At 39.4% G+C, this 17,873-nt stretch overlaps 1 protein-coding gene across 6 annotated transcripts; it reads right to left on the bottom strand.

Moving 5' to 3' along the window:
- Positions 1-200: 200 nt before the first annotated feature.
- On the bottom strand, positions 201-17,486 carry LOC106560688 (G protein pathway suppressor 2). Of its 6 annotated transcripts, XM_014123808.3 has the most exons (13): positions 16,558-17,213; positions 15,282-15,399; positions 14,949-15,058; positions 14,745-14,857; positions 14,357-14,436; positions 14,136-14,215; positions 13,669-13,846; positions 13,266-13,349; positions 13,002-13,078; positions 12,689-12,784; positions 12,307-12,390; positions 8,266-8,336; positions 201-588 (listed from the first exon to the last, which is right to left on the bottom strand). In XM_014123808.3, the coding sequence occupies exons 1-12, from the start codon at positions 16,657-16,659 to the stop codon at positions 8,307-8,309; spliced, it is 1,152 nt and encodes a 383-aa protein (XP_013979283.1). In that variant the 5' UTR covers positions 16,660-17,213; the 3' UTR covers positions 201-588; positions 8,266-8,306. The 6 variants fall into 6 exon arrangements, with proteins under 6 accessions (XP_013979283.1, XP_013979285.1, XP_013979286.1 ...); XM_014123810.2 differs by lacking the exons at positions 8,266-8,336; positions 16,558-17,213 and adding an exon at positions 17,297-17,486; XM_014123811.3 differs by lacking the exons at positions 8,266-8,336; positions 16,558-17,213 and adding an exon at positions 17,389-17,481.
- Positions 17,487-17,873: the final 387 nt, after the last annotated feature.

Consider the following 17,873-nt stretch of genomic DNA (forward strand, 5'->3'; position numbering starts at 1 on the left):
CAAGTACAATTTAATAAAATTCAGTTGTAAACAACTTATTTTTTAATAAAAAAAGTTAAGGGAAAATATGGCTTCCACAAATATGTTTATGTGAATGGAAGAGGAATGTTCTTCCTTGCAAATGATCATTTTCTCCATGGGCCTTGAAATTGGTTTACATTGAATCATTTAAAATTAGTTAAATAAGATTAAAATAAGAGTATTTTAAGAGGCTTTTATTATCAGTAAAAAGTGAGGAGCACAGAGCATTTAAGATTGGTTTAATTTGGTAATACATCAACAATGTAAACAGCACCATTGTTCTGAATATACAAATTCTCTCATGTTATGTCATGATTGATTCTACTGAAATACTAATATAGGAAAAAAAAACATGCTTATATATACTGACAGTAGAGTCTTTTCGCAGAAGAAACTGCATTGATGTACTATGTTAGCAGTTGAAGACAAACTGTGTGGAGAATGATGCCCTTCAGTAATTGCTGGTGGTGGGTGTTACTTGTTGTGGTGGTAGAACCTCTGTCCTGATTGGCTGTGGGAGAGGTAGGCATGCCGAGGGGTGGGTTGAGGAGAGCTCTGAAACGTTGTCTGCAAAATTGAAACAAAAGAGCATGAATAGATCATTTGGAAACATCATACAATAGAAGTAGAATCTAGTTTTCTAAGTATCACTTCCAACTAAACATGAGAATATATAATATGAGAATATACTTGAGTCAGTCAAATCAAAACTAGGGTGCCTCTAGCCCAGGGTTATTCAACCGGGGGTCCGCGGAATTACTGCAGTGGGTCCACGAAAATATATAAAATAAGTGGAAAAATATTTAGTTTATTTCAATATTTTAATGAATATCGCTAGCAACAGCAGACTAAACCGATTTTGATTTACATACCATACAGCAGAAAAGGGGAATATCTTCATATTTATTTCTCAACTTCTAATATTGAGAAAATTACACTTTTTGGAGCTAATTTCAGTCACTGGAGTATCTGACATAGGCTTTGAAAAAGCCCCCGCGAGTACCAGTCGTGGCAAGTGATGCTGGCAAGCTTTCTTGACTTGGACATTCATTTTTGCCAAACCATTGTTAACCTTTGTTTAAACAGCTGCTATTGGCAAACATGTTTGGAGTAGGTCTGGCACAATTATCGTATAATAGTCATCATAATCGTTTATTTGAGAAGGGGGATTAAACTTTATATTCAAGTAGCTATAGTTTACGAAATATACGTTTTTCCTTTTTACATGAAGTGGGTAAAGTTAGTAATACTTAAACGCGCAGAAAGGTAGTTTGGAGTAGAAGCTTCATTTCCAGAAGAAGTGGTCAAAACCATCTGTTCTTAAGACAGGGGAGTGAATACTGTGTTCTATTCATTAGGTATGTCGTAGTTTGTTGTGGGCGAAATTACAAGATTGTTATATTACTGTTAATGCATCAAATGGTTGTTTTATGGAGTAGAATAGGGTTTTTAGAACACTCATCTGTGCGTGGTCTTCCAAGTTGGGCCTCAGGGGGCTTAATGCTGACAGTGGATTTACCATGCCTTTAGTGATAAAAACCTAAAGACCGCATTCCATAGCATGAGTTGGTGTTTGTGTGCCGGGCAGTACCAGGGTGGATGGCTTGGGTATGGATATGCCATTTGCGGGCTACCAAAAGTCCAGATCCGTGGTACTGGGTTGATCACAGTAGGACTGGTGAGGTTAATGTATTGAACGAGGGACTAGAGTGCAGGTGACGCCTTGCGAGGGCATCTGGCTTGGCGAAGTTCAAATTATAACATGTAATGTTTTGATTAAATGTTTTGATCAATGAGGTAAACAGGTATGCCCTAGGGTTACTATTGTTACTATTGTGAGTGTTTTGTTTTGGAAACACTAATTATGCAATATTTTGATAGTGGTATGGGTTTCCCTGTTCATATAGACAGGGATTGAAATCTAAAAACAGCACTAACCGGTTTTCCTTGTCTGTCTCATTCACCTCCGTCATTTATTTGGGTTCTGTGAATGTGATAGGACTGTATGTGAGGGTAGAAATAAGTGTTAATCTTACATTTGGATAATAAGATACAGAAATTTGCTAAATAAGATGATTGAAATTTGGATAAGTCTTGATATAACATTATCTTGGGGTTCCGTCCATCACTGCCCATCATAGAATATCAAGAGTGGTATTGAAAGAGGGATGTTATTTTAGATAGTAGCAGCAAGTCTATAGTTTCTGGGAGGCTAGACTTTGCCGTGATTTCTGGGAAGCTAGAGAACCATCTAGGATTCCATGACCGGGCAGGGCAGTGTCCGGGAAACTTCAGGTTTTCTTTCCACTGGGAGAATGTTTGCTGAGCCAATGGATTGGTTGATGTGAGTACCTAAGAATTTCTAACGTTCTATATTGATTCTGTGAAGATATGAAAATATTATGAATTGTATGCGTGTATAATGGATTTCTAGAGATTTGATGAAGGAATGATGGAACTAAACGATAATAATATACTAACTCGCGCACCCAGACGTAGACGTACGTCATGGTTGGGAAAATAATAGATACGTCTGAGTTGGTCCCTTTGATGGATCATTTGATGAAGATGAGGTTAAGCATTATTAAACTGTCTACAAAGTCAAGGCAATTGTCTCAAACTGGATTGGAGTGTGTCCACTTTTGGTTAACTTACCCTAACGATGTAGCTTTGAAACGCTTATGGGATTTTCTCTGTCCAGGTACTACATTTAAAATAAAACTGCCCATATTGCCTGAAAATGTGTTATTTTTTTGTAGTCTAAGAGGAGTTGCATTAATTATCGTATAAACCCTTTTCACATATAGTTAGAGTGAATTAATGTGGCAAATCAACGTAACTTACAACGTAGCACAAAGCCTAACTTAGGGTTTCCGTCAAACTAATTATCATTACGGAGTGAATGTGATATAATGAAGTAATTTAAATACGTCGCATGAGAAAATATAATCCACTTTTATTACAAGGCGCACGATCTGGTTTTACATCAGTGGATGTGGATTTAATTTGTTTGACTGCTATGATGGTAAATAAATCCCTTTTGCACATGTGAAAATCTCTGCGGAGAAACACTTGGAGGACCTTTCATGCTATTTCTGGTAATTGTGTCTTTATTATGTGCCAAGATGTTAACTTCTTTGGGCTAGGTGGCAGTGTTGGGAAGTTTGGATGAATGAGGTGCCCAAAGTAAACTGCCTGTTACTCAGGACCAGAAGCTTGGATATGCATAGAATTATAGGTAGTATTAGATAGAAAACTCTAAAGTTTCCAAAACTGTTAAAATAAAGTCTGTGAGTATAACAGAACTGATATGGCAGGTGAAATCCTGAGGACAATCCATCCAGAACTATTTTTTTCAGCTCACACCTGATTACTATGGCTGTCAATCAGAATATAAAAGGAAGACCTCCCAGATTGCAGTTCCTAGGGCTTCCACTAGATGTCAACAGTCTTTAGAAAGTTTCAGGCCTGTTTTTTGAAAAATGACCTAGAATTTGTAGTTTTAGTAAGGGCTCCCATTTTGGCTGTAGTGTTTGTTGCGCGTTCCGGTGAGGGCCCGTACATCGTTATTTATCTCCGGTAATGGTCTCCGGTATTCTCCGTCTTAAATGTTATCGTTTATTTACATATTAGGGTACCGGAGGATTGATTAGGAATGTTGTTTGATATGTTTGGAAGAAGTTTATTGGTAACTTACGGGATTCATTTGTATGCATTTTGAACGAGGGAAACCGGTGGATTACTGAGTCAAGCGCGCCAATGAAACTGACTTTTTACGGATATAAAGGACTTTATCGAACAAAAGGACCATGTCTTATGTAGCTGGGACCCTTGTGATTGCAACCTGATGAAGATCTTCAAAGGTAAGTGATTTATTTTATCGCTATTTCTGACTTTCGTGACGCCTCTGCTTGGTTGGAAATGTATGTAATGCTTTTGTGTGCGGGGCGCTGTCCTCAGATAATCGCATGGTGTGCTTTCGCCATAAAGCCTTTTTGAAATCTGACAAAGCGGCTGGATTAACAAGAAGTTAAGCTTTTAAATGATGTATGGCACTTGTATTTTCATGAATGTTTAACCTGTTGGGGCTAGGGGGCAGTATTTGCACGGCCCGGATAAAAAACGTACCCGATTTAAACTGAATACACATATAATTCGTAGATTTGGATAGAAAACACAAACGTTTCTAAAACTGTTTGAATGGTGTCTGTGAGTATAACAGAACTCATATGGCAGGCAAAAACCTGAGAAGATTCTGTACAGGAAGTACCCTCTCTGACCATTCCTTGGGCTTCTTGGCTCTGTTTATTGAAAACTTAGGATCTTTGCTGTAACGTGACACTTCCTACGGCTCCCATAGGCTCTCAGAACCCGGGAAAAAGCTTAATGATGTAATTCCAGCCCCTGGCTGTAAAACATTAGCACCTTTGGTAAGTGGTCTATCAGAGGACCATCAGACTGAGGCGTGTGCACGGGGCGACACCATGTTTTTATTTTCTCTCTCTTTGTACTAAAACACGATTTCACGGTCGGAATATTATCGCTTTTTTACGAGAAAAATGGCATAAAAATGTATTTTAAACAGCGGTTGACATGCTTCAAAGTACGGTAATGGAATATTTAGAAATGTTTTGTCACGAATTGCGCCATGCTCATGACCCTTATTTACACTTCGGATAGTGTCTTGGAACGCACGAACAAAACGCCGCTATTTGGATATAACGATGGATTATTTTGGACCAAACCAACATTTGTTATTGAAGTAGAAGTATGCTAGTTCTGAACGTCACATGCTAATGTAAAAAGCTGTTTTTTGATATAAATATGAACTTGATTGAACAAAACATGCATGTATTGTATAACATAATGTCCTAGGGTTGTCATCTGATGAAGATCATCAAAGGTTAGTGCTGCATTTAGCTGTCTTCTGGGTTTTTGTGACATTATATGCTAGCTTGAAAAATGGGTGTCTGATTATTTCTGGCTTGGTACTCTGCTGACATAATCTAATGTTTTGTTTTCGTTGTAAAGCCTTTTTGAAATCGGACAGTGTGGTTAGATTAACGAGAGTCTTGTCTTTAAATAGCTGTAAAATAGTCATATGTTTGAGAAATTGAAGTTATAGGATGTTTAAGGTATTTGAAAATCGCGCCACAGGCTTCAACTGGCTGTTACGTAGGTGGGACGAATTCGTCCCGCCTAGCCCATAGAGGTTAAAATGCTGTGAAATAGTCATATGTTTGAAAAATGGAAGTTTTTGTATTTTTGAGGAATTTGTCATTCGCGCCACGCCTATCATTGGATATTGGAGCAGGTGTTCCGCTAGCGGAACGTCTAGATGTAAGAGGTTAAAACCTGTTGGGGCTAGGGGGCAGTATTTTCACGGCTGGATAAAAAAACGTACCCGATTTAATCTGGTTACTAATCCTACCCAGTAACTAGAATATGCATATACTTATTATATATGGATAGAAAACACCCTAAAGTTTCTAAAACTGTTTGAATGGTGTCTGTGAGTATAACAGAACTCATTTGGCAGGCAAAACCCTGAGACATTTTCTGACAGGAAGTGGATACCTGATGTGTTGAATTACCTTTAAGCCTATGCCATTGAAACACACAGGGGTTGATTAATGTTTTGGCACTTCCTATTGCTTCCACTAGATGTCACCAGCCTTTACAAAGTGTTTTGAGTCTTTTACTGTGAGATCTGACCGAACAAGAGCCATGGAACGGTGATGGCCGATTAGACTCTGGCGCGCGAGTTCATGTTGGGTACCCTCGTTCCAATACGTTATAAAAGAGAATGCATTCGTCCACCTTGAATATTATTCATGTTCTGGTTAAAAAAGGCCCTAATGATTTATGCTATACAACGTTTGACATGTTTGAACGAACGTAAATATATTTTTTCCCCTCGTTCATGAAGTGAAGTCCGGCGGGCTTAGATCATGTGCTAACAAGACGGAGATTTTTGGACATAAATGATGAGCTTTTTTGAACAAAATTACATTCGTTATGGACCTGTGATACCTGGAAGTGACATCTGATGAAGAGAATCAAAGGTAATGGATTATTTACATAGTATTTTCGATTTTAGATCTCCCCAACATGGCGGCTAGTCTGTATCGCAACGCGTATTTTTCTGGGCGCAGTGCTCAGATTATTGCAAAGTGTGATTTCCCAGTAAGGTTATTTTTAAATCTGGCAAGTTGATTGCGTTCAAGAGATGTAAATCTATAATTCTTTAAATGACAATATAATATTTTACCAATGTTTTCTAATTTTAATTATTTAATTTGTGATGCTGACTTGACTGCCGGTTATTGGAGGGAAACGATTTCCTCAACATCAATGCCATAGTAAAACGCTGTTTTTGGATATAAATATGAACTTGATAGAACTAAAAATGCATGCATTGTCTAACATAATGTCCTAGGAGTGTCATCTGATGGAGATTGTAAAAGGTTAGTGCATCATTTTAGCTGGTTTTATGGTTTTGGTGACCCTGTCTTTGAATTGACAAAACATTACACACAGCTATTGTCAATGTACTCTCCTAACATAATCTAACTTTATGCTTTCGCCGTAAAGCCTTTTTGAAATCGGACAACGTGGTTAGATTAAGGAGATGCTTATCTTTCAAAGGGTGTAAGATAGTTGTATGTTTGAAAAATTTGAATTTTGACATTTATTTGGTTTCAAATTTGCCGCTCTTGAAATGCACCTGCTGTTGATGGAGTGCACCACGGGGGGGACGCTAGCGTCCCACCTAGCCCATAGAGGTTAAACAGCGTTTGACATGCTCTAAGTACGGAAATTGAATATTTTTTTATTTTTTTTAATGTCACGAAATGCGCTCGCGCGTCACCCTTCGGATAGTGACCTGAACGCACGAACAAAACGGTGCTATTTGAATATAACTATGGATTATTTGGAACCAAAACAACATTTGTTGTTGAAGTAGAAGTCCTGGGAGTGCATTCTGACGAAGAACAGCAAAGGTAATCCAATTTTTCTAATAGTAATTCTGAGTTAGTGAGCCCCAAACTTGGTGGGTGTCAAAATAGCTAGCCGTGATGGCCGAGCTATGTACTCAGAATATTGCAAAATGTGCTTTCGCCGAAAAGCTATTTTAAAATCTGACACCGCGATTGCATAAAGGAGAACTGTATCTATAATTCTTAAAATAATTGTTATGTATTTTGTCAACGTTTATCATGAGTAATTTAGTAAATTCACCGGAAGTTTTCGGTGGGTATGCTAGTTCTGAACATCACATGCTAATGTAAAAAGCTGGTTTTTGATATAAATATGAACTTGATTGAACAAAACATGCATGTATTGTATAACATAATGTCCTAGGAGTGTCATCTGATGAAGATCATCAAAGGTTAGTGCTGCATTTAGCTGTGGTTTTGGTTTTTGTGACATATATGCTTGCTTTGAAAATGGCTGTGTGATTATTTTTGGCAGGGTACTCTCCTGACATAATCTAATGTTTTGCTTTCGCTGTAAAGCCTTTTTGAAATCGGACAATGTGGGTAGATTAACAAGAGTCTTGTCTTTAAAATGGTGTAAAATAGTAATATGTTTGAGAAATTGAAGTTATAGCATTTTTGAGGTATTTGTATTTCGCGCCACGCGATTCCACTGGCTGTTGACTAGGGTGGGACAGAAGTTAATATTACGATTTTTGAAATTTGAATTTCGCGCTCTGCAATTTCACCGAGGGTTGTCGAGGTGAGACGCTAGCGTCCCAATGATCCGTAAGAAGTTAAGACTACAAATAATTTTAATTGCATTATTTGCAGGATTTACTTCCATCATTTCAATAGCATTTGGCCTGACTCAGTTACACCAGCTCTGTCAGGAGGAATGGTCCAAAATTCACCCAACTTATTGTGGGAAGCTTGTGGAAGGCTACCCGAAATGCTTGACCCAAGTTAAACAATTTAAAGGCAATGCTACCAAATACTAATTGAGTGTATGTAAACTTCTGACCCAATGGGAATGTGATGAAAGTAATAAAGGCTGAAATAAATCATTCTCGCTACTATTATTCAGATTTCACATTCTTAAAATAGTGGTGATCCTAACTGACCTAAAACAGGGAATTTTTACTAGGATTAAATGTCAGGAATTGTGAACATCTGAGTTTAAATGCATGTAAACTTCAGACTTCAACTGTATATGAAGGAGTGTATTGTCGTGTTGTTTGTTCTGTTTTGATACAAATCTCACCAGATTGGGTCTGCTGGATTGTTGGGATTTCTCCCGATGGGTTAGAGGTCTAACTTCCCGATCCTGTGGCTCTGCGATGAGGGGAGCATAAGCCAATTTGAAAAAATTGTTTCAACAGAATGTGTTGTTATTCTCTGACAAGTTTTTAGAAATGTGTATTAAGAATAATTGGTGAAAGTAATAGTTTGTCTTATAATCAATGCTTGTCTGGATTTTCTGAATCAGAAATGAACTGAACTAAATTGTTGTTCTGATCTGCCCTCTCTTGATGCATGGCAGGGATAATTTGGTCGAGAACGGTGTGAACCCCCTCTAACCGGCTGAAGAAGAGTGACAAAGGCGTTCAATACGGCCCTGTCCGCACCATTTCTACCGAGAGACCGGAGTCCGAGCCAGCAACAGGTGGACAGCATCCAATCGAAGCTATCAACAGTTTTTTTCTCTCATGCCTTTTCTCTCAGGAGTGTGACAGGAGTCCACATGGAGTGAGCATTGGGAGAGATCTGTTCCAAAGCTTCTCTTATGTTGCTGGTATACTTGTTGACAAATGGACAAGACATAACGGGTGGTAAAGGTTGTAGCGGCCCAGGTGAGATATTGAAATTGGGACATTATCATGGGCCTTCCACTTTGAACTGTAAAGCTATCTGAAGAAGACACACCAGAAGAATGGGGGGGGGGGGGGGGGGGGGGGTCAACAGTGCCCATAATTGAATTAGACTTGTCTTAAAATTGTTTATTTTGGGGTATCAGGTTAATTGAGGTCTACACACTGCTAAATTTATAGAAATGTTGATTAACAATGCATTAAGATACTGATTAATACTAGAATTATAGGGTAATTATACTGCATGTTAATATACATGTACATTCTGCCAATACTGATATGTGTTAAATTGAGGGTTTTAACTTTGAGTGATAGGACAAATGTCAATCAATGAGCAATGTCATTCTAAATTTGGGTTGGATAATTTGGTTTTGATTACAATTTGGAAACTGAATGACTTTTAAAACTGACTGATTGAATTTAGTATGTTAATAACTATAAGTGAAGAAATTAATGTATTATGGATTGATTGTTTTGATTGTTGTGTACTAGCATGCCCAGATCCTGAGACTGAAAGTGTCCCTAAACTATTTGACCTATAGGTGTTGCCTTATAAATAGTGGAATCATGTTGCTTGTCCTGGGTCATGTTCATTAGGCACCAACGCAATACATTTGACTTAAACCGGTATTCACTACCTGGATTTGTCCAACAAGATATGCTAATTTTAGTTTCTGGGATGGAAATAGTTATTTCCACTATGCTGACCAAGGGAAGTATGCTCAGTATCAACATGTTTTGTTTCGTACTCATAAAAAATGTACTCTGATTTAGATTGCTGATCTTTTCTTAACAATATTAATGTTTATATCATTCCCAATGAAGGATCATTTTATGTCAAGGTTAAAAGGCTCAATGAACCAATTTACAAATGGTAGTATTTTTTGTATTTATTTTACCTTTATTTAACTAGGCAAGTCAGTTAAGAACAAATTCTTATTTTCAATGACGGCCTAGGAACTGCCTTGTTCAGGAGCAGAATACTAGTGCAAGGCAGTTTTTTTCTATATGTTTTCAGTTAAAAGTTGTTTGATGACCTATTTGTTTTCTACATGTGAATTCATGTTTTAAAACCTTGTAATTTACTTTTAGGTTGGGAAAAATTACAAGATTATGTTATAATACTGTTATTGCCTCAAATGGTTGTTTTATGGCGTAGAATAGGGTTTTTAGAAAACTCATCTGTGCGGGGTCTTCTGAGTTGGGCCTCTGGGGGCTTAATGCTGACAGTGGATTTACCATGTCTTTGGTGATAAAGCCTAAAAACCGCATTCCATAGCATGAGTTGGTGTTTGTGTGCCGGGAGGTACCAGGTTGAGGATGGCTCGGGTATGGATAATGATGAGGGAAACAGTCTTTGAAAACAGTGAATTATTAGTATCTTTCATACAAATCTTAACCTTGTTACCCATTCCATGCATCTGTTGTTTGTCATGAACATTCAGGAGGATGCATTTTGCTATAAAATGCTGTGGCTCAAATCCGCTCGTTGGGCTCTCAACGAATCATCTAGGGTGGTTCATTGACCAGCTTCATTATTGCAATAATGAATCGATGTTAATAAGTTTTGAATAAAGTAATATCCTGATTGGTGATAGACCTTGTCTCTCCTCATTATTGATTAGTATTTCCACGACAAGTTGTATTCATTAGGTATGTCTTTCAAAGATGCAATACAATTTCTTTTTTTTTTACAAAAATGACAATAGCTGTGTTCGAATACTCATACTAACCGCACTAACCATACTATTTATTACGTGAATTGAGTATAAGGTATGCTTATTGGTCATAGTATAGATATAGTTAGTAGGCCAAAAGTTCTAGAACGTCGTACTAAATTTGCCAAAATATGAAGTACACACGCAGAGGACACTATTTCCGTACTTTCGGGCCCTTAATGCAATTCTTCAGGAAATGGGCGTGGCTTCACATCGTTTCCAGATTTGAAGAAAACATGCAGTCGAAGTACAACCATAGCAGATACAAATTCATTGCTTTAACTAATTATGACAAATGTTAAGAAAATGTGGAGCAATGTAATAAAGTAATGACTTTTCAAATAAGTTACCTTACACGTTATATTGGCTGACAATTTGTTAGCTACGCTGTCCTTACAAACAACATAACGTATCATTACAGTAGTATGTACTGGTATGTTCTTAGCTAGCTTCCTAACGTTAGTTGGCTACTTAAACATCAAACTTGCCAGTATATTAACCATAGGCTAACTAACTAACCAACGTTTACTGACTTCATTATTCCCGTCATTCTTAGCTTACTAAATGGTATAGTCGTTGCGCGTGTCGTTGCGCGTTCACAATGGACATTCGGGTGCTTTCGTAAATTCGCTCTGGCTATCTACTCCAATTTCAGAGCACTCTCATCTGAGTGTACCAGACAGTGCAGAATAATGAATTTACGAGCGCTCAACACCCCTTGAATATGGCCGGTGTCAGTAAATGTTGGCAAAAAAAGCGTAATTAAATTGTTGCCAGCAGCACAGTCACAGCCACAAACGCTCTGGATAACATGAAAACTGCCTAACCAGCTCTGCTAGGGCGAGTGAAATGGTCAGAGTGGTCTCATTTGTGTCTGGAAGTAGCTAGCCAACTTTAGCTTGGGTGCTTGACTGCCTTTTTAAGGTCAGAACACTCAAATCAACCCGACTCCTCGGCCCGAGCATCCAGTGTGCACACCGAGAGCGAACCGCTCTGAATTTACAAACGGACAATCTGACAACGTTCTGAATTTACGAGCGCACTCTGGCACTCCAGATTTAATTTAAGAACACACCCGAAGTTGTAAAATGTCTAACTAGTAATTTGTTATGCTAACTAGCTAGCAACAGCATCAACTTACGGTAGACATGCAAAGAGCTAGTATGCTCAACTGAAAGCATACTGTTCGTTTACAGTATACTAAAATGAACTAATAGTACATAGTATGTAGTATATACTCATTAAGTATGTAGTATACAGTATGGGTATTCGAACACAGCTAGCATCTGTGGTCATTTGCATGACAATCGTTACACTAAATTCCATAATCGTCCTAGCCCTAGCTTGGAGTTAACTTTCTAGCCCATAGGCTATATTAGAGATTACACTTCTCCAATTATAATGTGGGGAGATCAAAATAATGAAAAGCTATTGACCAAATCTATTCATTTTAACATGTTGATTACTTGTCCTTGCCATTATTCACAAGACAAGCAATGGGTCACCGGTTTGCCTGGGCAAAAAAAGGTTGAAGACCACTATTTTAGACTAAAGCAGGGATGAATACTCTAAACCATATTATTACACGACTGGTGTTGATTTTCATGACGTATTCATTGTATGTGGTCGAGGCCATTTGATCTATCTGGCAGCACCAAGGCTGTATATAAGGGGTTGTGCTGCTCAGATGTGGGTGATGTCTGATAGGATACTCACTGGGTGAGCCTGCTGTGGAGGTGTTCCATGGGTAAAGCTTCCCGGAGAGGCTGGACGGGGGGGATGGGCATACGGTAAGCCAGACTATTCACACAGAACAGGAGGCGCAGGAAAAGAAGACATGAGGTTATGAATTAACAAAGCTAATTGACTTCGTAACCCTGTGGTGTGTTTCATACCATAGAAGGAAGAGAGCAATGCATAAAGCAGGGTTGTGTTCATTAGGCACAAAACTGAAAAAAGTGGAGTGAAATGGAAAGGTACTAACTGAACGCTTCCAATAAGAAACACTTGTTTTGGTTTTTCATTGCAAAACATTTTGCTGTGTGCCCTAATGAACATGACCCAGGGTAGGTGTGTATGGAGGGTGGGTGGGCTTTACCTTGGCAGCAGGGATCTGCACTGCGAGGGAGGGGGTAGGCAGCAGGCCTGCAGCACAGGCATGAAGAGTCTGAGGGTGCATGGGCCGTAGAGTACTCTGAAGTCACCACAAAAACACAGCAGAAAAAGATTAAGGGCCAGTTACGTGTGAGTTAACCACAGATGACCCGCTCACAAACTGAAATACAGTACACTGCTTGTGGTCAACCTCTTAAATGCATTGTTTAAACACTATGGTTTATAGCACTGTTATATAACCATATCATCCTGTGCCATGCTATTTTGCCAGTCTATATGGGGCCCAATGAACTTACAGAGTCAGTGAAACCAGATTGTTGATTAGCATGTTCAAGCTGCTTCTGTAGAGGGATCCCAGCACTGGGGATTAATCCTGGGGACAAAAAAATATAAAATGGTGAACAAAGAAAAATTGAGTGAAGCAAGAGAGTAGTTAAGTCAGTACACCCATCCCAGTGTCATTACGCATAAACCTTATATGAAACATGTCACAATACCAAGTGTGAGGCCTACAACAACCTATAGACATTATTAGACACAGACACACAGATGTAAGGTACCTGGCTGAGAGGTAAAGTGGCTGTGTACAGCGTAGCCCTGCTGCTGGTGAGGCAGGTACTGCATGGCCTGGAACGCTGAGGCACCTAGACGGGGATGGGGGGGGGGGGGGGGGGGGCATTAAGGAGCGGTTTACGAGTTAAGCACGCACACAGACAGCATACACAATAAGCTTCTCATTCTCATAATGACCACAACATGGTCACCTTGAAAAACAACACAAACAGACTGCTCCCATATCTGTTTGTCAAATATGTTTGGCTTAACAATGACCATAGGAATTGGCAAACCAGAACAAAAAGTTCGGGGACCAAGCTACCAGATACACATTATATTATGCTTTCAATGTCACATAGACAACACGTCTCTCAAATAACAATTAAATTGAAAATCCAAAGCGGTTACCTCTGAGCTGTGAGCTGCTGGCGTAGCTGACAGGGACATGCTGGCTGGTGGCGAAGGGAGAGGCGTGCTGTGCCTGGGTGAGCTGGCCGTAGGGGCCATGGGCTGCCTGGCTGGCTGAATATTGCCCATGCTCGGCGCCCACAGAGCTCATCCCTGGCTGGCTCTGGTAGTGACGCCCCTGTCAAGTAACATACAGGACACGTTTTCACACACATTCAATGTACTAAGTCGCCTTGAATAAAAGGGTCTGCTAAATTCCATATACTATTAGTAGATTACATTCAGGCCAGACCTATATTAAGTATAGAACACGTTATAAAATCAGGGCATATTGGGTCCCCATTCGTCAGTCCTCAAGCCACTGAAGTCCTAATTATAATCAACAGGAACAAGTGCGTGCTGCATACACTGAGGGGCTTGAGGCCAAATACTGGAAACCCTAGTATTTATGAAATCTGCTCACTCACAGGAAGGACAGGGGACTGGAAGAGCTGTTTACTGCGTTCTCCAAGCAGAGCAGCAGACCGGCCATGACTCACTTGACCTGCTGATCATTGATATAGAGAGGAGGGTAACATGGAGAGAAAGATACAGAGGGAGAGAGCGAGGCTGGTAATGTGCATAGTACAACTAACAGTATGTGTGTATAGACAATTACTCTTGTATTACATCAATCAGTGTGAATTACCTTGCATGCTAAGCAGATGTTGTCCTGAGTGGATAGCCATGCTGGGCTGGTACGTAGCAGATGTCAGGGTTGTCATGTCACTACAAGAAAACATTGGGGAAAGAAAGTAAGATCTTGTCCATAGTCACAATGTGTGAGTATAGTAACAATGTTAATGCTAGTTTATCAGCAAATAGGACTGACTTTCATATCAAAAGCCAATAACATACGTAGGTAGCTAGGGAATGTGGGGATGTATTAGCCTGGTGGTCCCAGATCTGTATGTGCTGTATGTATGTGCTTCCAACAACAACCATAGATGTTTGCAAAACAGCCCCTGCAGATCTGGGACCAGCAGGCTAGGGATAAGTGATTTTTTTAAGACCTCCAGAGCCAGTAAAGCCTTTACCTCTGTTCTTTCCTCCGTCTCTTCTCCTCCTCATGGAGCACTTTCTTCAACTGGAGGAAGAGCTGGTGTTTCTCCTCTTGTAGCCCCTGTAGCTTCTCCCCCATCTTCATGATCTAAGGGAGAGAAAGAGGGACAAAAAGAAAGAGGAGTTAAGTAAGAGGAACCGAAAGAGAGAGTGAGGCACTAGAGAGCTCAATAACTCACCTGCTCTTTCGTCTCATCTAAAGACATTCTCTCCTCCACCTCTTTCTTTCTCTTCCTTTCCTCCTCCTCCTTCTGCTTCTGCTCCATCATTTTGTCTACTTCTTCTTCCTCTGTAGCACAAGGTTGGGTGAGAGGGTTACAGAACAGGAAAGGGGGATACCTAGTCAGCGGTACAACTCAATGCATTCAACTGAAATGTGTCTTCCGCATTTAACCCAACCCCTCTGAATACGGGGAACAGTGCCTTGCTCAGGAGTTGATAGTGTGTTACCTGCAACTTTGTTTGAGTTTGCAAACTCCCAGTGTCATTGGGTAGAGAGGGTTCTTTCTTACCTTGTCTCTTGCGGTCTCGCTCTCGCATGATGTGCTTGTGCAGGGCGCGTGCCATGGCATTGGACAGTTTAGGCCTCTCTAGTAGAGCAGGCATGATGGTAGGAATTGGTGGGGCCAGCTAAGAACAGACAGATTGACACAGGATGAAAGTGAGCACAATAAACACCACTGACATATTGTATGTTTACATCCATTTACCTACCACAGTCCTTCATTAACCAAACAACAATACATGACTCAATCAGTCTGTTATGATAAAGTCCCTAATAATTAGATCACAACAGCAGAAATGGAGCGAGAGCTTGGGACGACAATGTTCTATCTGCAAAAACATGATCGAGATAATTGGCTTTAACATTCCGAATCATCTTTGGTTTCAACAGTTTATGCTATTTTTTATACTGTATTATTTTGAACTTAACATTAATTAGGGGTATTTAGAGTACTATATAGGTCGAACATTGAACAGAACAAGGCCATGTCATTAACTCAATTTTGACAAAAATGCTGATACAACTTTAAAATACCAAACTCTCGAAACTTTAACCTACATTATAATAATATATTCAGTTAGCTATGTCCAGAGCCAGATAAAATATGGCTGACTAGCTCAAATGTCAGTAGCTACACTTTGAAAAATCGGTGAAATGTGAACACTTCCATACAGCAGTTACACAGTAGTGTAAATAATAGTGCAGAGAATTTCAGACCAACCTTTACTCGGCAATAGTTCAATTCCCAACTTGGAAGACAACACATCTTCTATATTTCCATGTCTAGTAACAGGGGGTTTGTTTGAATTTAGAAAATGCTTGGTTATTAAATAAAATTATTGTTTTGCTCAATGAGGTAATCCAACAATGTATACGCCACCATCTTGTCTTTAAAATCTTCTCTCATCGATTAAGACAGGTGGGTGTCCCACCCCAAAGTGTTGCATGTCATGACACTAACCTGTCTCGATCAACAATAAGATTTGAAATAGACAAGATGGCTAAGTACACATTGTTGGATTACTAAATGGAGCAAAATATTTATTTAATAATTGAGTATTTTCTAAATTCAAACGAACTCCCTGCAACTAGACATGGAAGTCTAGAAGACATGCTGTCTTCCAAGTCAGGAATTTAGGTAGCTGAGGAACGCTCAACTCTGTTCTCTTATATCAAGGCAGAGTTGAGTATTGATGACTGGTCGCGCGATTTACTTGCAACGACTCACCATCTGTCGGTAACGTTACTTAAACGTTAAAATGCCAAATTCTGAAAACGCTTACCTGTACCGCTATGTTTGTCCTGTAGAACTGCGGTCCTTCCGCGGGGTGCTGGAATTCATACTTTAATAGAAACGTATCGCATACCACCGAGTTTTTCCTCATTTGTGTTTCTTAACTGGAGACGTGACATTTAACGTTCGCTACATAAACTGAGATTCAATTGGCACAAGCGCATTCGCGCTAAGGAAAGCTTGGTGGTTGTACAAGATAGGTGTTTATTAAAAGTATGAATTTCATCACCCCACGGAAGGACTGCAGTTGTACCGGACAGACATAGCGGTACAGGTAGGCCTAAGAGTTTTCATATCACAAAATCATGATCACATCCTCGATCTCCCCGATTTAAGTCTAATAATGACAAACTATAACGTTAGTCAATAATACATTCGTCTAAATTGTATCGCTAGTTAGCTGCCACTGGCTAACAACCCGTTACAAATATTACGCGTTAGCTAGCTTGTATTACTTACTATCTGGCTGTTACCTTGTAGGTAATCTCACACTAGCAGTTTAGCATTAACTAGCAATATTGATTTGAAAAGTCAGTGATCTGTCTACTTTTAAATAACATACGCCAAGGCTGACTTTATAGTGAGCTAGCTAGCTAAACACATTTGCAAAGCAAATCCCGATTTAGCATCAATAATTTAACGACAGTTTAGCTAGCTAGCTAAACTACACATACTCGCATATCTAGCAGTCTTGCAATACAATTGCGTGGAATCCTCTCAAAACGCACTTTTTCCTTGTCAGAAAATATGTCTTTGTTAGGCTGGTTTGCAGGTAAAATGTTATAAAAACCCAATGTTGACACTAGCTGGGTGTATTCACCAGGAACCCAAACTGAACAAAACGGGAAGGGGTCTTCTTCTATGGTATTGTAGCGGTCCACAAACACACGTTAAAGGTGCATGACCCCTTCTTCTTCTTCTTCTTCTTCTTCTTCTTCTTTGTGGTTTAACGGCGGTTGGCATCCAATATGTTGCATGACCGCCACCTACTAGACTGGAGTACAACTCCCTTATACTTTGCTATAAAAAAATACATTAACAAATTCCCTACCATCTCTAACACTACACTCACCAAAAAATATATAATAAATAAATACAGTTAAAATTACACCACCCTACCCCACTATTTAAATATATTTAGTCCTACCTCATGCAAACAACTTGAAAGGATGGGACATCACCACAAATGCTCGTACAGGATAACTTTATATATCCTAACATCACTTTGTCTGGCAAAGACTCAACATCAAAACTCAAAAGAACAGACAATGACTCTTCTGTTTCACCGTTCTGCCACCCTGTCTG

This window comes from Salmo salar, chromosome 10 (genome assembly GCF_965601325.2).
Source record: "Salmo salar chromosome 10, fSalSal1, whole genome shotgun sequence".
NCBI classification, from domain to species: domain Eukaryota; kingdom Metazoa; phylum Chordata; class Actinopteri; order Salmoniformes; family Salmonidae; genus Salmo; species Salmo salar.